Below are 22,912 nucleotides of genomic sequence, written 5' to 3' on the forward strand. Positions count from 1 at the left end.
GGGGAATTCTGGGAGTTGAAGTCCAAATATCTCCAAGTTGCCAAGGTTGGGAAACACTGCTCTAGAAGGTATACAATACATGACTTTCTTTCCCTAACTGCTTTGACTCTTGATTTAAAAAAACAAAACAAGAAACCCTCTCTTCCTCTGCTACTTAAGTGGCAAAAGGTTAGAAGTATGAGACTGAATGTGGCAAACACTTGTTGACAGGATACCAGTGCTAATTACTACAGGTCATCGAAAGACGCATTGCTATTTGTTTCCATTTAGTGAAGTACAGAAACCAGGAAGAAAAGCAAAAAGTGTTAGACAAAAGGAAATAACTATCTCAAGATTGACTTAGAAGCACCAGAGAGAAAGTCCCACAAGGACAATGATGGCAATAGGGACAATTTTGTTCTTTATTGGCATGCAAAAGGAAACTAAGCCAAAATGTAACAAATTTACTTAGCATATTTTTATTTATTTATTATTTATTTATTCATTTGTCCAATATACAAATACATAGGAAGAAAAATAGACATGTGATAATATAAAAGAGGATGAAGGTGAACTTAGAGGAGAGGATATGTGAAAGGAAGAGAGTATATAGGATAGGAGAAAGAAAGGAAAGACAATTGGACAGGGGACGAAAGGCACACCATTGCACTTATGTACGCCCCTTACTGGCCTTTTAGGAACCTGGAGAGGTCAATCGTGGAGAGTCTAAGGGAGAAGTGTTAGGGGTTAGGGGTTGACACAATTGAGTCTGGTAATGAGTTCCACGCTTCGATAACTCAATTGTTGAAATTATATTTTTTACAGTCAAGTTTGGCGCTGTTCATATTAAGTTTGAATCTGTTGCGTGCTCTTGTGTTATTGTGGTTGAAGCTGAAGTAGTCATTGACTGGTAGGACGTTGCAGCATATGATCTTGTGGGCAATACTCAAATCGTGTTTTAGGCGCTGTAGTTCTAGGCTTTCAAGGCCCAGGATTGATAGTCTATTCTCGTGGGATATTCTGTTTCAAGTGGAGGAGTGAAGGGCTCTTCTGGTGAAATATCTTTGGACATTTTCAAGGGTGTTGATGTCTGAGATGTGATATGGGTTCCAGACAGATGAGCAGTAGTCAAGGATGGGTCTGGCAAAAGTTTTGTAGACTCTTGTGAGTAGAGTGAGATTGCCTGAGCAGAAGCTGCATAGGATCAGGTTAACAACTCTAGAAGCTTTTTTGGCGATAATGTTGCAGTGGGCTTTAGCACTTAGGTCATTCGATATTAGTATTCCAAGGTCTTTTACTGAATGTGGGTTAGCAGTGAGAGATTGTTTATTCAGTTCGTATGTGCGGTTAGGATTCTTTTTGCCAATGTGGAGGGTAGAGCATTTGTTGGTTGATACTTGAAGTTGCCAGGTGTTAGACCAGTCTGAGACAAAGTCCAGGTCTTTTGGGAGAGGGAGTGTGTTATCAGTGGTGTTGAAAAGTTTCACATCGTCGGCAAAAAGAACACAGTTGCTTTCTATGTGGTCACAGAGATAATTGATGTAGAGAATGAAGAGAGTAGGACCTAATACACTTCCCTGGGGGACGCCGCTTATGACAGGGGCGGGGGTGGAGTTGGCACTACCAATTTTGACAATTTGTTGCCTATTTGACAGGAATGCAGTACTGTAATCCAGTTGTGGAGGAGTCCTGAGATGCCATGGCCTTCTGGTTTGACATGGTTGGGTATGTTTGTGACAAAGTTTTAATGTAGAATAAATGAAGGGGGGGGAATAAATTAAGTGAAGAGGCATATAGAAAAGAGTTTTATGCTTTTTATGGTGGTTTTAAAAGTTTAGGCCTGTGTTGGAATAGCACATAGTTTGTAAGGGTGAGGATGCATTGTGATCTTTGGAACAGGTTCTTCATTGAGTTCTTTCACTCCTTCAGGCAACCGGAAGCTGAAGGACCTCAACAGGATGGTCAGAAAGACGAAGATCTCAACTCTTGCCAGCTGCTGTCCCACACAGACACGTTCACCTGTACATGAGACAAAACATGAATAAAGAGGATAATAATCTGTTCTACAGATTTATACCGAATCATCAAAAAACCTTTATAAAGGTTTGGACAGGGAGTCATTGCTCACAGTCGCTCATGCCCTCATCACCTCGAGGTTCGATTACTGCAACGCTCTCTACATGGGGCTACCTCTGAAAAGTGTTCGGGAACTTCAGATCGTGCAGAACGCAGCCGTGAGAGCCATCGTGGGGCTTCCAAGATTCGCCCACGTTTCTGAAACACTCTGCGGCCTGTACTGGCTGCCGATCGGTTTCTGGTCACAATTCAAAGTGTTGGTAATGACCCTTAAAGCCCTACATGGCATTGGGCCAGAATACATCCGGAACCGACTTCTGCCGCACGAATCCCAGCGACCGGTTAGGTCCCACAGAGTTGGCCTTCTCCGGGTCCCGGCGACCAAACAATGTCGTTTGGCCGGCCCCAGGGGAAGATCCTTCTCTGTGGCGGCCCCAGCCCTCAACTCCCTCCAGAGATTAGAACGGCCCCCACCCTCCTTGTCTTTCGCAAATTACTCAAGACCCACCTTTGTCGCCAGGCATGGGGAAGTTAGGATATTCCTTCCCCCAGGCCATTACAAGTTATGTATGGTATGTTTGTGTGTGTGTATGTTTGGGTTTTATAATAAGGGTTTTTAGTTGTTTTATTAAATTGGATTGTTACATGTTGTTTTTTATCATTGTTATTAGCCTCCCCAAGTCTGCGGAGAGGGGCGGCATACAAATCCAATAAATAAATAAATAATAATAATAATAAAAACCCTTGTAAGACCACACCTGGAATACCGCAACCAATTTTTGCTACCATATTATCAAAAACACATCAAGACTTTGGAAAAAGTTCAAAGAAGGGCAACTAAAAGGATCAAAAGCCTGGGGATTAAACTGCACTGCTCAAAAAAGCTGAAAATGGGCAAATTTTTGCGTGCACGAGCGTTCTTGCGCATGATTTGGCTTTTGGGAATGCACAGCCAAATCCCGCATTAGAAGTGCACACCTGCCAGAAGCGCATGCGTGCCCGTGCCGTGTTCTGGTAGTGCTGTGCGATGGTGGCCCACCACAAATCGCATTTGACCTTTTTTTTTTGGCCAGGGACTTAAATCTTCAGTTCTGAGTTCTGGAGTCACAAGGGTCTGTTCTGGGTCCTATTCTTTTTAATATGTTTGTGAGTGACATAGGGGAAAGTTTGGTAGGGAATGTTTGCCTATTTGCCGATGACTCTAAAGTGTGCAATAGGGTTGATATTCCCGGAGGCGTCTGTAATATGGTAAATGATTTAGCTTTACTAGATAAATGGTCAAAGCAATGGAAACTGCAGTTTAATGTTTCCAAATGTAAAATAATGCACTTGGGGAAAAGGAATCCTCAATCTGAGTACTGTATTGGGCGTTCTGTGTTAGAAAAAAACTTCAGAAGAGAAGGATTTAGGGGTAGTGATTTCTGACAGTCTCAAAATGGGTGAGCAGTGTGGTCAGGCAGTAGGAAAAGCAAGTAGGATGCTTGGCTGCATAGCTAGAGGTATAACAAGCAGGAAGAGTGAGATTGTGATCCCGCTATATAGAGCGCTGGTGAGACCCCATTTGGAATACTGTGTTCAGTTCTAGAGACCTCACCTACAAAGAGATATTGACAAGATTGAACGGGTCCAAAGACGGGCTACAAGAATGGTAGAAGGTCTTAAGCATAACACTTATCAGGAAAGACTTCAAGAACTCAATCTGTATAGTCTGGAGGACAGAAGGAAAAGGGGGGACATGATCGAAAAATTTAAATGTCAAAGGATTAAATAAGGTTCAGGAGGGAAGTATTTTCAATAGGAAAGTGAACACAAGAACAAGGGGACACAATCTGAAGTTAGTTGGGGGAAAGATCAAAAGCAACGTGAGAAAATATTATTTTACTGAAAGAGTAGTAGATCCTTGGAACAAACTTCCAGCAGACGTGGTTGGTAAATCCACAGTCACTGAATTTAAACGTGCCTGGGATAAACATATATCCATCCTAAGATAAAATACAAAAAATAGTATAAGGGCAGACTAGATGGATCATGAGGTCTTTTTCTGCCGTCAGACTTCTATGTTTCTATGTCTCATGGTCATCTTGTCTGTTCAGGAATGGTCCAGAATGTAAAGTTTGCCATGAATCTTCCCCACCAACTGGAAGAAATTAGGATTCAGGTAGAGTGCTGTACTGCAGGCCACTGAAGCTGAGTGTAGATCTGCAGGTCAGCGGTTCAAATCTCATCACCGGCTCAAGGTTGACTCAGCCTTCCATCCTTCCGAGGTGGGTAAAATGAGGACATAGATTGTGGGGGCAATAGGCTGGTTCTGTTCAGAAGTGCTATTGCTAACATCTTGTCAGCCGCCCTGAGTCTAAAGAGAAGGGCGGCATAAAAAGAGAATAGATAGATAGACAGACAGACAGACAGACAGACAGAGAGAGAGAGAGAGAGAGAGAGATAGATAGATAGATAGATAGATAGATAGATAGATAGATAGATAGATAGATAGATAGATAGATAGATTAGGTAGGTAGGTAGGTAGATATATAGATAGATAGATAGATAGATAGATAGATAGATAGATAGATAGATAGATAGATAGATAGATAGATAGATAGATAGATAGATAGATAGATAGAGGTAGGTAGGTAGGTAGGTAGGTAGGTAGGTAGGTAGATAGATAGATAGATAGATAGATAGATAGATAGATAGATAGATAGATAGATAGATAGATAGATAGATAGATAAGGTAGGTAGGTAGGTAGGTAGGTAGGTAGGTAGGTAGATCGATAGATAGATAGATAGATAGATAGATAGATAGATAGATAGATAGATGATAGATAGATAGATAGATAGATAGATAGATAGATAGATAGATAGATAGATAGATAGATTGATTGATAGATAGATTTGGATGACCTCAGGACAGCTCAGGGGATTTGATTGTGGGAATCTTTAAGTTGTAAGCTGCCAAGAAAAACTTGCTAATGAGATGGGTGAAATATAAATGTAATAAAATAAATAAATAAATGAAATAAGAATTGAGGAAGCCACTTTGAGCTCACAGATTTACCTATTCCAAAGGGCAGAAACTCGTCTCGGTCAATGAATTTGCCCTCCTTGTCTAAAAAATGATTTGGATTGAATTTTCCAGGAGTCTCCCATTGTTCAGGGTCCAGGAGAACAGAGCGCAGGTCTGGGGTGATAAAGGTCCCCTGTAAATATATATATGTATATATGCTTAAACAGAACAGTTTCATAAAGGAAACAGGCAAAGAAGTCCAAACAATATTGATGAAACCCTCGCACGTAACCTGCCTTTGTACATCCGTGTTTATTAGTTTCTCAGAGCAGTTTCTGTGGGCAGTGGCTGCTCAGCAGCTTAACTTTCTTTCTCTTAACTAGAAAGTCTAGAAAGCGTAGAACTACGTCGCCTAAAACACGATCTAAGTATTGCCCACAAGATCATATGCTGCAACATTCTACCTGTCAATGACTACTTCAGCATTAATCGCAACAACACAAGAAAAAAAAAAAACACAAGAGCACGCAACAGATTCAAACTTAATATTAACCGCTCCAAACTTGACTGTAAAAAATATGACTTCAGCAACTGAGTTGTCGAAGCGTGGAAGTCATTACCGGACTCAGTAGTGTCAACCCCTAACCTCCAACATTTTTCCCTTAGACTATCCACGATTGACCTCTCCAGATTCCTTAGAGGTCAGTAAAGGGCGTGCATAAGTGCACCAGTGTGCCTTCCATCCCCTGTCCAATTGTCTCTCCTTATCTCGTTTATCTTTTCTTCCATTCAAATAAGTTAACCTATACTTTTATATCTTTTCTTCTATTCTTTTCTTTCTTTATATTATTACATATCTATTCCCTTCAATGTGTATTATGTATTGGACAAAATAAATAAATAAAATTTAAAAAATACTATTAACTAAGGTCACCTTGTCTCTTGAAGAAGAGAACAGAGAAACATGGCTATGCATGACTACAATTCTGATTTTAAGTTCTGCCCCTAAAACTCTTATCAACTTCGTAGGATGAATATAAAACATTTAAGGTTCTATTTTTAATATCAGAGAGGTCTTTGGATTTGCAACGCTCTCTACATGGGGCTACCTCTGAAAAGTGTTCAGAAACTCCAGATCATGCAGAACGCAGCCACGAGAGCCATCATGTGACTTCCAAGATTCGCCCACGTTTCTTCAACACTCCGTGGCTTGCATTGGCTGCCAATCAGTTTCCAGTCACAATTCAAAGTGTTGGTAATTACCTTTAAAGCCCTAGATGGCATTGGACCAGATTACCTATGGAGCCGCCTGCTACCGCACGAATCCCAGCGACCGATAAGGTCCCACAGAGTTGGCTTTCTCCGGGTCCCATCGACTAAACAATGTCGTTTGGTAGGCCCCAGGGGAAGAGCCTTCTCTGTGACGGCCCTGGCCCTCTGGAACCAACTCCTCCCAGAGATTAGAACTGCCCCCACCCTCCCTGTCTTTCGTAAACTACTCAAGATTCATTTATACCGCCAGGCATGGGGGAGTTGAGATAGCTCTTCCCCCTAGGCCATTACAAGTTATGCATGGTATGTCTGTGTGTATGTTTGGTTTTATAATAGCGGTTTTAGTTGTTTTTTATTATTGGATTGTACATGTTGTTTTTATTATTGTTGTTAGCTGCCCCGAGTCTATGGAGAGGGGCGGCATACAAATCCAATAAATAATAATAATAATAATAATTATTATTATTATTATTGTTGTTGTTGTTGTTGTTGTTATTTATTATTATTATTATTATTATTATTATTATTATTATTATTATTATTATTATTTACACCCATAATTCATCCCTCAAAAATGTCTGATATTCTTGCTTATTTAATTTTACAAGGCTAATTAGCGTTTCTCACCTTCTGTCCAAGGGCCATATTTCCCTTTTTCTTCCATTTTGGGCTACTGCAATGCATCCTGAACATGTTTCTCACCTTTGGAATGTGATATCCCCTCATGGTCACATCCTTTGTACTTTGCCTGGGGACCCCATATAGCAAGACATATTTAAAACGTTGCATTTCATGAATCACAGCATTGGTGTAGGGCAGCTTCTTCCGATCCTGGTAGGAAATTGACCCTGAGGAACCAAATGCATCTTCAATCTCTTTCTGGACTTTCTCTGGAATAAGGAGGAGGAGGAGGAGGAGGAGGAAAAGGGGGTATACAGAAGCTTTATGTTCAAATATTGCATTTTTAATTCCTTTGTTCATTTATTTATTTATTTATTTATTTATTATTTGGATTTGTATGCCGCCCCTCTCCGAAGACTCGGGCGGCTCACAACAAGTGAAAAACAATCCAATACATAATCCAATTAATTAAAATATTGAAAAATTTAAAAAACCCGATATACTAAGATACATACACACAAGCATACCATGTATAAATTCAACGTGCCCAGGGGGAGATGTTTAGTTTCCCCATGCCTGATGGCAAAGGTGGGTTTTGAGGAGTTTGCGGAAGGCAGGAAGAGTAGGGGCAGTTCTGATCTCCGGGGGGAGTTGGTTCCAGAGAGTCGGTGCCGCCACAGAGAAGGCTCTCCCCCTGGGGCCCGCCAACCGACATTGTTTGGTTGACGGGACCCGGAGGAGGCCCACTCTGTGGGACCTAATCGGTCGCTGGGATTCGTGCGGCAGAAGGCGGTCTCGGAGATATTCTGGTCCGATGCCATGAAGGGCTTTAAAGGTCATAACCAACACTTTGAATTGTGACCGGAAATTGTGACCGGAAATAATAAATGATTATTTATTCATTTCCCAATTTTAATCCTCAGAAGTATCCATCAATCCATCATTATGATCACAGACCAGAGTTAAAAATGAAGACTTTATAAACAATTGAACAGAACAAGACAGAATTTTACCTTACAGCTTATGCTGAGATCATTGAGAGGTGGACAATTCTGTACAATTTTACCTCTTTAGAGAGGAATGTAGCCACATTCAAAGAAATGTGTCATACTGATCCAATAGTAAAACTTGTTTATAAAAGAGATAGGAATTTCTCAGAATATTTTACCAGCTAAGGAGTTATAACATAAGGGCAGAATCCTTATGTAGAGAATAATATAACAGGACCTGAACTGTGGTTTGAGTAGCCCCTTGTCAACCAGGGCACAATGGCAGCTCAGAAAGTGTATATTATTATTAATTATTATTATTATTAATTATTATTATTATTATTATTATTATTATTATTATTATTATTATTATTTATTGGATTTGTATGCCGCCCCTCTCCGCAGACTCGGGGCGGCTAACAACAGTGGTAGACAACATGAACCATCCAATTAATAAAAACAACTAAAAAACCCTTATTATAAAAAACCAAACATACACACAAACATACCATGCATAACTTGTAGTAGCCTAGGGGGAAAGGATAACTTAACAAAAACAAGTTATAACAAAAATAACAGAATAAAAGTAGTCTTCTAGTCTAGCCCTTGGCTCAAGTAGGAAATCCTCTATCATGTTAGACAAATGGTTGTCCAATCTCTTCTTTAAAATCTCCAATGTTGGAGCAGCCATAACTTCTGAAGGCAATTCATTCCACTGGTCCTCACTGTCAGGAAATTTCTGCTTAATTCCAGGTTGCTTCTTTCCTTGATGAGTTTCCATCCATTGCTTCCTGTACTGCCTTCTGGTATAGACTTAACAACCATCTTATCAGAAGACCCAGGTTGGCGCAATGGTTGCAGTGCAGTACCGCATGCTACTTCTGTTGACTGTCTGCTGCCTACAATTTGGCAGTTAGAACCTCACTAGGTTGATTCATCCTTCCATACTTCTGGGGTGGGTAAAATAAGAACCCATATTGTTGGGGGCAAATATGCTGACTTTTGTAAATTGCTTAGAGGGGGTTTAATGTCAACTTTTCAAATTGTATATCAATATGATATAGATTAGATGGATAGATAAGTGGATGGATAGATAGATAGATAGATAGATAGATAGATAGATAGATAGATAGATGATAGATAGATAGATAGATAGATAGATAGATAGAGATGATATAGAGATAGAGATAAAGATAAAGATATAGATGATATAGATATAGATAAATGTAGATGTAGATGTAGATGATATAGATAGAGATGTAGATGTAGATATAGATATAACATAGATACTCATTATCATATCCTAATTTGATCTCCTACACATAATTTTGGCTGAGAGGAAGAATCTGAATTTAAAATATACTCAATTGTTTGAGCTTTGCACTATTTTCCAGTTTTTAGTTCCTCGCTCAATACTTGAATGAGGATATCAAAAAAGTCTCCCCGTATGTAACTTCTATCAGCCCTGGAGGCTGATTGAAAATCGCATTTGGATAGTTTGGCAAATAACTTAATTTATCTGGTTGACAAAATTAGAAAGTTGGCTATATGGAAAAATGATGTATACCGAAATCAATAAATATGAATTTTTGTGATCGTATATGTTTTACTAACACGATACTGCCTATTATTGTAATGAAAAATAGATGGTATATTGCATTGTATGATTGTAGGTGGAGAGAAAAAAATTAAAAGCATATCCAAAAACAACTTAGCTGCCCTTAATTTCTTCAAAACCTCCTGTAGCAATTTAACATGTTGCATCTTAGTTTCAGTATGAATCAATATATCATCAAGATAAACTAAAACTCTCTTATACAAGTGTTCATGCAGCCCCTCTCTCAGTCCTTGAGGCCATCTTTTTCTTTGGATCTTCAGGGCTGCCACACTTAGTGCTGTGGGAAAGTGGTAGGGGAGTTGCATGGAGTTGGTAAAGTTATTTAGTCATAACAATATTCTTTCTCTAAGAGTCAAGGACGTTTAGCCTGCACCTGGAAGAGGTGTGACTGGGAGTTGTCACCAGTTGGGATGATGAATTGATTGGATCATAGGATGGACATGTGAGTGGAGGGGCTGGGTCTTTGACTTTCTTTTGGGTGGGGAAAACCCAGAAACTTTCAGATTTTGCTTTTCCCAGATGTGCCAATATGACATCTCTAATAAAGTGGAACTTTGAGGAACTGCTTGTCACAGAGTCTTCTTTCATTGGGGTGTTACATGGCACCTTGATACCTTTTACGTTTTCATTTAATCATGTTAAGATCATGTTCATAATTCAGGAATCCACTTAGGAAGATTACTATGAAGAATAGATTCAGCTCATCATTCACAGCCCTTAACATTTCTCATATTTTCAAATGATTCCTCTGTGTTTTAAAACCTGAGTCCAGCCCTTGTTCCCATAATCCAGATTTCACTCACCTTGAATGTCAGGATGATTTGTCAAGAGGAGCAGAGCCCACATCAGAGTAGCGAAGGTTGTCTCTGTTCCAGCAGAAAAAAAATCAAAAACACATTGAACCAGGTTCTCTTCGTTGTAGGTAGAATTGGGATCATTTTTGCTCTGATGTTTCAAATGGAAAATTAAAATTAAAATGAATTCTATTTATTTATTTATTTATTTATTTATCCAATGCACAAATACATAGGAAGAAAAATAGACATGTAGTAATATATATAGATTTCCTATGTAGCTTTCCTGTGGTTATTTTTTTCCTGGGGGTTCTGCTAGGTCAGGGGCATCAAATTCAAGGCCTGCAGGCTGGATATGGCCAGTGGGGTGCTTAAATATAGCTTGTGGGGCTCACCTGGGAACAGTGAAGGATCGGCCCATGGTGCCTCTATCAGCAGAAATGTTTTCGCTGGCAGGCGGTTGCAGGAGGCCATCGCAGCTGGAAACAAAGATTGGGAGCTTCTTTTCACTAGCAAAACACTCAGGCTCCAAAGCTCAGGCACCGCTAACATGAGTGACATCAAGCTAGGTATGCCCATGTTACACCAACACTCCGCGCAGTCTGCATTGGTTGCCGATCAATTTCCGGTCACAATTCAAAGTGTTGGTTATGACCTTTAAAGCCCTTCATGGCATCGGACCAGAATATCTCCGAGACTGCCTTCTGCCGCACGAATCCCAGTGAACGATTAGAGTGGGCCTTCTCCGGGTCCCGTCAACTAAACAATGTCGGTTGGCGGGCCCCAGGGGAAGAGCCTTCTCTGTGGCAGCCCCGACTCTCTGGAACCAGCTCCCCCCAGAGATTAGAACTGCCCCTACTCTCCTTGCCTTTCGTAAGCTCCTTAAAACACATCTTTGTTGTCAGGCATGGGGGAAGTGAGACATCTCCCCCGGGCATATACAATTTATGCATGGTATGTTTGTATGTATGTTTGCTTAGTAACGGGTTTTTAAAAATATTTTAAATTATAATTATTAGATTTGTCATGAACTGTTTTTATTTTGTTGTGACCCGCCCCGAGTCTACGGAGAGGGGCAGCATACAAATCTAATAAATAAATAAAATAAATAAAGCTGGCCACATGCACCTTAATAATGGCCAACCCGTTCCCCTAAGGTCAAAGACAACACCTACTGTGGTCTGCAATGAAATCGAGTTTGACACCCAGGGGTGGGCTACTGCCCGGACGTGGGGGGGGGGGAATGCAGAGGGTAGCGAAAATGGAACTCCACCCCAGAGCACCCAATTTGCACTGAAAAATGTTAAAAGAAAATGCAGGGCATCCTGCATAAGCCATGCCCACAGTGTTGACACCCCTATCCTAGATTTACAACACCTATTAGGTAGAGTCAGGGTCATTCTTGCTCTGATGTTCAAAATAGAAAATGAAAATTACAATGAATTCTATGTAGCTTTACTGTAGTTGTTTTAGTTTCTGGGTTTCTGGCGGTTCTTCTAGACTCACAATGTCTCCTCAAACTGCAGGTGGCAGCCATAGCTCAGATTATCTTTGTACAACTTCTACTAGTGCCTATTCCTGTATCACTCATATTCTGTTTATCTCTTGGTTGGATTATTGGAACATGCTCTACATGGGTAAGTACGATAAGTTACTTCGAAAAAAGACCCTACTTCTGGGTCTTTCCCCCAAAACTTGCGAAAGGACAACCTTTTCTTCCTTCTTCTTTTAAAATATTTTAAATTTTTACCTATAGTTAAGGCTATGGAAGTATCTGTCGTCTCCCAATCTTTTCAAAGATTAAATATGAATGATTCAAAATCCCTATCCTACTAATATTTTTTCTTCATAATGGAACTTGTTTAATAAAAAGAATGGCAGGGGGACATGAGATAATAACAAATAGTTATCAGTTAACAGTTTCCTTCACCTTCCACATCTAAGGAAAACAGAGGTACTATATAATTCTTGTTGTGGCCCGTCCCAATCCTGCTCATGTGATCACAGATTCTGAGGATCAAGAGACGGGTGTGTTTTGGTATTCTAGACCTTTATACTTGGCACCCAAGTCTGAGACCCAGGAAGTCAAAGGGGATGTGGTGTCAGAGGCTGAAAGCCAATCAGGGACTGTTGCACCTTCAGAGGTGCTTTTGAGTGACTCAGGAGACGACAAAGAGCCCCTTCTAGATGCAAGGGTGCACAGAAGTATTAGCAGGCAGGAATATTTGAGGAGGAAAAGATCTGGGTCTGAATAGCTCTATAGAACACTTGGCTATGCCTTGTGGTTATATAAGCAAAGGTCTTGTGATGAGATCTTTGTAAACGCCAATGTTTAACTAAAGATAGTTTAAACCTGGTAATCAAGAACGATTTCTGTTAAAATAAATCGATGTGGAAATTGCAATTGTTTGCTTTTCTGGGATTCCCGCCAAAGTACTGTAAATGTGGTGAATTAAATACTGGATTTAAGATAACCTTTTAATGACTTCCAGGTTCAGACTGTGATAGCAGATGGTAATTAGACATGGAATGCTGCCCAGAATTCACTTTTATCTCTTGCTACAGTTAACTATTTCTGCTATGATTTGTTTTTAAAAAATATATACTGAAAACTTGGATAATCCAGTTGTTTGTGGACCCATTTCTTGTAGGGCTTCTAGCTTAGACAAAACAGTTCTCATCTAAAAGCATAGGATAAATTCACAATGGGAGCTGAATAAACAAGAAGAAAAATCCAAGATGAAGTAATACGTTATCAGTAGCTCTGCTTGTTTATTCATGTCAAGGAAGATAATAATTTCTTGCCTGTGTATTGAATCACAATAGATGCATACCTTCTCCATCTGAAGAAGATAGTAATCAATGAAATCTTGTGGCTCATGTAGACACTGAGATTCCTGGTGTTTCTCTATTTCCTGCTTTGCAAATGCATGGATAATATCCGCAGAAGCCAGGGCTTCCTTGTGAGGGCCTGGGAGGTGTTTCATTAATTGTGGGAACAAATCATACATCTAACAGGAAGAGAAAAGGAAACATTATTTATTCCCCACCATATGTGTTCTGGTTAGCTCTGCCCCAGCTCCTGCCCCAAGGAATGTGGATGTGGATGTGGGGGAAACATCCACATGCCACAGACCTGTTTTGCTCCTGATAGAATCTGCCGATGAAGTCTCCTCTGTCGAAGGAAGCGTGAGTGACAGGGAAGAGGAGAGTTTGGCAGACAGCCCAGGAGGAGATCAATCATCCTTATCATCCCTGGATTCTGAACAAGAACTTATGACGGACCCACACATGCTTAGAGTGATGCATAGGAGAGAACAACTGAAGGACTTAAGAACAACAACAGGAGATAAGTGAGGCCACCTATGGTTAGATGGGGCTGCTGTAATTAGTGCTACAGATAAAAAGAGCAGCGTGCTGGTTTAGCCTCATGGTTTATCTGATTCATAGTTTCATCAAGATCATGGTTTGCTGTTTCCCTGTTCAAGACTATGTCTGGAATTTCTGGACTTTGGAATTGGACTCAATTTCCCAGTTACTGGGTGAGAAATTGGATTGCATTTAACTTGTGCCTTGTGTGTACCAGAAAATCCCTTTGACATTTAAAAAGGGAGTTGTTTCTGCCTTTCTGTTGATAAAGACCTTTTGTTTTCCTTCTATCGTGTGGTGTGTGTCTGTTTGGACTAATCTTTAATAATCTGTAATACTGTTTGTATAGCAGGGGAAAAAATGATGGATTCCTCCATTGGGAGAGCCACTTTGTTGTAGTAAAGATACCAGCCTAGAAATGGGGAGTCAATAGATTCTAGTCCTAATCAAGCATTAAGTCAACTTGGAGACCTTGAGTCGGTCTTTAGGAAGTGGGCAATGTTAAACTACTTCCAAAATCTTGAAAAGAAATCTGCCAAAACTTATCCAGGCTCTTGCCAGGAGTGAAGATTCACTCAAGACACACACACACACATATACACTATAAGAAAAACCATCAGGCCCTGTCTCGTTTGCTTCGAACAACCCTGTTTCTGTAAAAACCAAGAACTCTGTTCCTATAAAAAGAGAAGATCTGATCCTCTACAAATATGGAGCTGTATCACAAGCCCACGTGCAAGTGACCTTTAGAAAGGATAAACAAGAAGTGTGGAAATATTGCAGGACCAATAAAGACACGATTGTCAATCATTAATGAAGCTTGGAAAGTCCAGAAAGGTTTAGAGAGATACCCAAAAAAGGGGAAGTATGTGCAGTGAAAGTGCTATCTCACCAACACAAATATGTCAAAGGGTTAAATAAGGTTCAGGAGGGAAGTGTTTTTAATAGGAAACTGAACACAAGAACAAGGGGGCACAATCTGAAGTTAGTTGGGGAAAAGATCAAAAGCAACATGAGAAAATATTATTTTACTGAAAAGTAGATCCTTGGAACAAACTTCCAGCAGATGTGGTTGGTAAATCCACAGTAACTGAATTTAAGCATGCCTGGGATAAACATGTATCCATCCTAAGATAAAAATACAGGAAGTAGTATAAGGGCAGACTAGATGGACCATGAGGTCTTTTTCTGTCGTCAGTCTTCTATGTTTCTATGTTTCTAATATGGGAGTAATATGGGAGGAAACAGGGGTGTTGAAACTGAGAATTAAAATGTAGAAAAAGGCTGTATCCTGTATTGATAGTTACCCTAGAGACACATGGACATTTTCCGCGATCTCTTTGGTTTCAATATGATCTTTGTTAATTTGGTTTTGCTTAAAATAAAGTTTTTTCCTTTTCTTATCTTGGACTCCTGGAATTTTTTACTCTCTTTCTATTGTGGTTAGCTCTGGCCCAGCTCCTGCCCCAAGAACTGTGGATGTGGGGGAGACATCCACATGCTGCAGGCCTGTTTTGCCCCCGGTGGAATCTGCTGATGAAGGCTCCTCTGACCAAGAAGACATGAGTGACAGGGAGGAGGAGAGTGTGGCAGACAGCTCAGAAGGAGATCAGTTATCTAGCTCCTCCTTGGATTCAGAACAAGAGTTAATGATACAGCCACGCATGTGGAGAGCGATGCATAGGCAGCAACAACTGAGAGATTATTATCAAAGAAAAGGAGACCACCTGTGGTTGGGTGGGGCTGTGGTCATTAGTGAGGCTGCTATAAAGAGCAGCCTGTGGGTTTGGCCATTGTGGAGGATTATCTGATCGTTGTGTTTCATGACTGCTTTACTGACTGACTTGTTGTGTGCTGATTTTTCCCTGCTTTGAAACTAAACCAGAGCAAAGTGTGTTTCACTTTGTGAAAGAAGAAGGACTGTGAATTGCCTCACAGCTGCAAGCTAAGTATCACAGAACTGATAAGGGACTTGTACAAATTACCAGTTTGTTTGGAGACCAGTGCTCTTTGCTATGCCAAAAGAGGGGTTAGTTTAAGTGAATTTTCATTATAAAGAACATTGTTTTGAATTTTCAAACGTGTGTGTGTCTGAAATTTGTACTTGTGAATTTTTGGGAGCAGTCTACCAGAGAGCCCGACAGAACACTTTCTTTCTTTCTCTCTCTCTCTCTCTCTCTCTCTCTCACACACACACACACACACACACACACACACACTGGAAAGAAGAGTAGAGTATTTCCAAAACATCCTGCATGATGTCAATTCTAGGATTCCATGGGGGAAAAAAATGAGGGAAACGTAGTTTGCTGAGAGCTTTGCTTCCTTAGTAGAAAAAATGACTCACCACATGAAAAGAGTCACCCATGACTTTGAAAATAATTTTAAGGGCTTCAACCAGCTTCTGGAACTCTTCATCTTCTGCAGAAAACTGATGTCCAAAACTCAAAGCACATATGACGTTAGAAACCACGTTTAGTACTGAAAATGAAGGGTCAAATGGTTGCCCTGCAAAGGAAGATATTTCATCATGAACCCATTTGTGCTAGAATCAGGATCATGCAGCCAGAAGGGACTTTAGAGGTCTTCTACTCCAATCCCCATCTCAAGGCAGGACTTTTATACCATCCCTGCCAAATGGTTATTTAGTCTATTTTGAAAACTTCCAGTGATAGTAGTAGCAGTAGTTCTATAATGACAAACATTATAGAATGACGGTTTGATGCAAAGGGTGGGTTTTTTAAAAGTCCAAATACTCATACATAAAAATATATCTTTCATCTACTTCACGCAAATTCATTTTTCACAGGTGATCTTGGAATGCATCCCCCGCGAAAAACGAGGGATCACTGTATCTATTTTTGTTTGAATACATGTTAGGAGTACCGTGGTACCTCTACTTACGATTAGATTAGATTAGATTTATTGGATTTATATGCCGCCCCTCTCCGCAGACTCGGGGCGGCTCACAACAAAGGCAAAGACAATACATAGTAACAAATCCAATACCCACCAATCCAATTACAATTTTAAGCTAAAAAAATTCATAAAAACAACCCCAGAATATATAAAAAACAAGCACACAATCAATCAATACGAACTTAATTCGTTCCATGACCAGGTTCTTAGGTAGAAAAGTATGTAAGGAGAAGCAATTTTTCCCATAGGAATCAATGTAAAAGCAAATAATGTGTGCGATTGGGGAACCCCAGGGAGGGTGGAGGCCCTTTTTCCTCCCAGGAGATTCCTAGAGAGGCCCCACAGAGGCTTCTCCCTGCCTTTTCTGGCCCTGTTTTCTCCCAGGAGATTCCTAGAGAGGCCCCACAGAGGCTTCTCCCTGCCTTTTCCAGTTACAGTTTTGGAGCCTCATGTTTGTAAGTGGAAAATGGTTCTTGAGAAGAAGCAAAAAAATCTGGAACACCTGGTTCTTATCTATAAAAGTTCATAAGTAGAGGCGTTCTTAGGTAGAGGAACCACTGTATTTTTTTATTGCAACAACAACAGAATTATGTAACCAGCAGATGGCAGTGTTTAGTGTGCATCCATACTTATCATATACTATGGTTTCTTATATGTTCTGATCAGAGTTTCCTGTTTATGGTTGAGCAGTAAAGCACATGGTGAATGTAATGTTTGTTTGCGCTACGTTGTACTTTATATACCAAAAATAGAATTTCTAACAATTTTTATTTAATATACAGTGATACTTTGTCTTACAAACGCCTCGTCATACAAACTTTTCGAGATACAAACCCGGGGTTTAAGATTTTTTTGCCTCTTCTTACAAACTATTTTCAACTTACAAACCCACCGCTGCTGCTGGGATGCCCCACCTCCGGTCTTCCGTTGCCAGCGAAGCACCCCTTTTTGCACTGCTGGGATTCCCAAGAGGCTCCCCTCCATGGGAAACTCCACCTCTGGACTTCTGTGTTTTTGTGATGCTGCAGGAGAATCCCAGCAGTGCAAAAACGGGCGCTTCGCTGGCAACGGAAGTCCGGAGGTAGGGTTTCCCAGCAAGGGGAACCTCAGTGAAATCACAGCATTGCAAAAACACAGATGTCCGGAGATGGGGTTTCGAGGACTTTGGTGTTTTTCCGATGCTGCGATTTCACTGATGCTCCCTTCACTGGGAAACCCCACCCCCGGACTTCCATTGCCAGCGAAGCACTCGTTTTTCCGATGCTGGGATTCCCCTGTTGGGATTCCCCTGCAGCATCGCAAAAACACAGATGTCCAGAGGTGAGGTTCCCTATGGAGGGGAACCTCAGGAGAATCCCAGCAGTGCAAAAACGGGCGCTTCGGCTGGCAAAAGGGGTGAATTGCATGCATTAATCGCTTTTCCATTGATTCCTATGGGAAACACTGTTTCGTCTTACAAACTTTTCACCTTAAGAACCTCATCCCGGAACCAATTAAGTTTGTAAGACAAGGTATCACTATACTTTGGCAGAAGGGGACTTGAATCACTACCCCAGACGACATACCTTTTGTTTCTCTAAAGATCCCCACCAACGTCTGGGCCGTATCTTCTATCTGATGCTCAATGCTTTTCTTCCCTAGTCCCAGCTTCCGCAGAGAAGTAATGCCAATGTGTCGCTGCTGTTTCCAGGTGTGGCCATTGGAGAATAAAATTCCTGAAGGCATCAGTAGACGATAATAAGTCATTCCTATCAGAGGATTTACTCTCTCTTGTAGAAATAAATCAGAAGCTTGACTTCTTTTAACTGAATCCAATAACTTCTTTATAATCACATCAAAAATATTTACAGTTACCAATTAGGTCCCACAGAGTTGGCCTTCTCCAGGTCCCGTCAACTAAACAATGTTGGTTGGCGGGCCCCAGGGAAAGAACCTTCTCTGTGGCGGCCCCGACTCTCTGGAACCAGCTCCCCCCAGAGATTAGAACTGCCCCTACCCTCCTTGCCTTTTGTAAACTCCTCAAAACCCACCTTTGTCGTCAAGCATGGGGGAACTGGGATATCTCCCCCAGGCCTATATAATTTATGTATGGTATGTTTGTATGTATGTCTGCTTAATAATGGGTTTTTTAAAATATTTTAAATAGTAAATTATTAGATTTATTATGAACTGTTTTATTGTGTTGTGAGCCGCCCCGAGTCTACGGAGAGGGGCGGCATACAAATCTAATAAATACAAATACAAATACAAATATTTACAGTACCATATATTCTTCATTATAGTAAGTTGAGAGCAGATACCTTACAGAGATCATATTTCATGGAATCTTAAGACAGACATAACTGCAGACTGAACTGGATCTTAACTGAGACTAGAGACCATACCTTGCTCCAAGCTCAGTTCCTTGGACATGCTCAGTAGCACATAGATCCCATTGGCTGGCCGAGTTACCACATGACTCTTCTAAGCTCATGAATATTAACATTCACGTTTTTTAAAAAAAAACATTTAGGTCCAGTTCTTGCCAAACATCTGTCTGAATTTCAGGTGGGAATACCAAAACCTTGTGACCTGTTGCCATTTTTATAAAATCCTGGACATATTATTTTTTATTTACAAAATATTTGTTTATTTGGATGTTGGGAGACGTTGGGGCTACCTTTGAAAAGTGTTCGGAAACTTCAGGTTGTGCAGAATGCAGCTGCGAGAGCAATCATGGCCTTTCCCAAATATGCCCATGTTACACCAAGACTCCGCAGTCTGCACTGGTTGCCGATCAGTTTCCGGTCACAATTCAAAGTGTTGGTTATGACCTATAAAGCCCTTCATGGCACCGGACCAGACTATCTCAGGGACCGCCTTCTGCTGCACGAATCCCAGCGACCGGTTAGGTCCCACAGAGTGGGTCTTCTCCGGGTCCCATCAATTAAACAATGTCGCTTGGCGGGACCCAGGGGAAGAGCCTTCTCTGTGGCGGCCCCGACCCTCTGGAACCAACTCCCCCCAGAGATTAGAATTGCTCCCACCCTCCTTGCCTTTCATAAGCTTCTTAAAACCCACCTCTGCTGCCAGGCATGGGGGAATTGAGATACTCCCACCCTCCTTGCCTTTACAATTTTATGCATGGTATGTCTGTATGTATGTTGGTTTTACAATAGGGATTTTTAACTGTTTATATTGGATTGTCATATACTGTTTACTACTGTTGTTATCTGCCCTGAGTCTACGGAGAGGGGCGGCATACAAATCCAATAAAATCAATTAAAATCAAAATCATTTCTTGTGACCTAGAAGTTAGATTGCTACTGGCCTTTGTCTAAGGCTGTTGGCAACATGATCTGACCTACAAGATCCCTTCCAACTCTGTTAATCTGAAAAAAAGATATCATGAAAAATAAACAAACCATTTGAGTACATTTTACTAGGGATTACAAGGGTTAGGTTGCTTAGGAGTCATAACCCCTATGGCAACCATGAACTTCTCCTGCTCACCTCACCTCAATTCATAGTGGCACTTAATTATAGAGTTAATGTTCACCTCTCAAAAAATGGTGCATGATCTGAAGATGGAGGGCATGGTCATCAGAGGGGATTTTTTTAAAAAAATTAAAAACCCATCAGAGGGTTTTTTAAAAAAAAAAATACATCAGTGGTTAACTGGCCACTGAAACTCAACCACATAAATGGAATTTACAATATTTTAGTCAACCTTGGTACCTAAGTGCAATAGGGACTTGATTAAATTTGATAAATAAAAAAGGCATTAGCCCATTTTGCTGGTTGGTTTAAGTGTTGTGGGTGGAAGGTTCAGATGGATTGTGCCACCACTAATAAGATCCAGTCTCTGGCGCCTATAACATAAGAACTGGGGTGTCGCAGCAGGTAGAGTGCTGTACTGCTGTACTGCAGGCCACTGAAGCTGACTGTAGATCTGAAGGTTAGCGGTTCAAATCTCATCACCGGCTCAAGGTTGACTCAGCCTTCCATCCTTCCGAGGTGGGTAAAATGAGGACCCGGATTATAGGGGCATTATGCTGGCTCTGTTAAAAAGTGCTATTGCTAACATGTTGTAAGCCACCCTGAGTCTAAGGAGAAGGGCGGCATAAAAATCGAATAAAATAAATAAATAAATAACGTTCTTGTACATAAACAATTACACCATCTAAGATGGTTTTGATGTCCATCATATATGATAGAGGTTGGCAAGAACTTCTCCCCCACCCCACCCCAGTCCCACCTAATATTACCACACATTAGAAGAGTTTGATGGTTATTAAGGTGGAATTTCTCACAATTTGCACTTACCCTTTCTTTTCCCTAAAGCAGTCAAGAAAGGATTATCTGGTCGATCAGAGAATTCTTCTGGGAAGTTGGTCATTTCTTCTTTCACAGCTTTGAATCCAGAGAGAACTATCGTAAGTTTTTGCCAGTACCACAAGGAGTAAATATTTCCATATTGTTTTACAGGCTGTCAAGTGAAGAAAAAATGGGAAATATTGCAATCAAATAGATGGATTATTCCTATTTAATACTGTATGATTCAATTCTCCTTGTTTAGAATTATTTTTTCCTCTCTAAGATTCTTGTCAAGAACGTCTTTCTGATTTTGAAAATTATTTTCCTAAAAAGGGACATCCTTTTATTTATTTATTTTGGTTTTGCCTATTTTAATCACTTATTGAATTTTTGTACCACCATCCTCTCTCTGAAGAATTGGATCCATTACACTGGGGAACAATTACATTGGGGAACAACGATATATATATGTGTCACATGTTTTTTTTGCTGAATTTGAAAATTAAGGGAGACTAGGATAGATCTATTTCGGCCTTATTTCAGCCTCATCAGCTAGCCATACCCACTGGGACTTGAACCTGCAACCTTTGCCTTGTAAGGCAGAGAATTAACCTCTAGGCTACAGTATCCAATCCCTTCAGCTCTGCACCAGGGAAGGGTTACATATTTTTGTGTCGAATCACCCTGGTGTATTGAAAGAACATCACAGCTCCTTTTTTGCCTCTCGGCCCAACCCAGGGACATTTCCAAGGCAGCTAATTTTATTGATAGCCGACAATTCTATCTGTATGTGTCACATGTTTTTTTGCTGAATTTGACAATTAAGGGAGACTAGGATAGATTTATGCACAATTTGTATGACTTTTGAGGGTATTCTGTAGCTTTAAAAGTTGACGTGATAGACAAAAACTGTGATTAACTTTGGACCCAGAGGCCAAAAATTAGTCGAAAACAAGTCACAGATTTAAGATAACAAAATTGCTTTTCCCCAGTGGAACATTTATTGGAAAGATTGAACAAGACTCTGCCTTCTAAAAATCCAGCCCCGTTATTTGATATTTCTCTGTGAAGCAATTTATAAACAAGTCTTACATGGATATTGTGGCATGATCAATTGCACCATAATTTTGTTATTCAAAAAAATAACCATGATTACTACTGGTTAGAATTAAATACCTTACGGAAGTACTCTTCACGGAGCCAAAGGCCAACTGCCAAGAAAGTCCCAATCAGAGGCAGAGCCAAAGGACCAGGCGGCAAATGTCTTCGAATCCAAAATTGTTTCAGGAAGAAAATAATCAACAGAACAAGCAGCAAAAAACCCAAAATTGTCCCTATAAGCATCATCATCGTTCAGCAAAGTTCTTTTCCTTTGAGGCTCACTAGTAGATTTGGAGATGGATCTATGCTTTTGCCTGATGGTTTTTTGTGCTCTTCCTCCTGTTTTACATATTCATCGATGGGAATGAATAGCAAGGCATGTTTTGATTATTAGTTTGAATATCACTGGCATCTTTCAAAAAGTTATATTAATCCACATTAATCCATATTTTATAACCTGAACAAACAAGAACTTACAGAATACTCATGTCAAATGACCTAAGTGCCCAAAAGGCTTCAAGAGTTGTTAAACTAATCCTATGTAGTTTCTGCACTTATAATCTCACACTACTACTACTTCTACTACTATTATTATTATTATTATTATTATTATTATTATTATTATTATTAATTAGATTTGTATGCCGCCCCTTTCTGTAGACTCGGGGCAGCTCACAACACAATAAAAACAGTTTATAATAAATCTAATAATTTACAGTTTAAAATATTAAAAAAAAACAATTATTAAACAGACATACACACAAGCATACCATACATAAATTGTATAGGCCCGGGGGAGATATCTCAGTACACCCATGACTGACGACAAAGATGGGTTTTAAAGAGTTTGCAAAAGGTGAGGAGGGTAGGGGCA

At 40.3% G+C, this 22,912-nt stretch overlaps 1 protein-coding gene across 1 annotated transcript; it reads right to left on the reverse strand.

Moving 5' to 3' along the window:
* Nucleotides 1-1,534: 1,534 nt before the first annotated feature.
* LOC139155690 (cytochrome P450 2J2-like) lies at nt 1,535-22,302 on the reverse strand. Its single transcript, XM_070730932.1, has 9 exons — nt 22,114-22,302; nt 20,947-21,109; nt 18,207-18,356; nt 16,070-16,230; nt 13,188-13,364; nt 10,363-10,504; nt 7,034-7,221; nt 5,111-5,252; nt 1,535-1,998 (listed from the first exon to the last, which is right to left on the reverse strand). The coding sequence occupies exons 1-9, from the start codon at nt 22,285-22,287 to the stop codon at nt 1,814-1,816; spliced, it is 1,482 nt and encodes a 493-aa protein (XP_070587033.1). The 5' UTR covers nt 22,288-22,302; the 3' UTR covers nt 1,535-1,813.
* Nucleotides 22,303-22,912: the final 610 nt, after the last annotated feature.

Source organism: Erythrolamprus reginae, unplaced genomic scaffold, assembly GCF_031021105.1.
Source record: "Erythrolamprus reginae isolate rEryReg1 unplaced genomic scaffold, rEryReg1.hap1 H_46, whole genome shotgun sequence".
NCBI classification, from domain to species: Eukaryota; Metazoa; Chordata; class Lepidosauria; order Squamata; family Dipsadidae; genus Erythrolamprus; species Erythrolamprus reginae.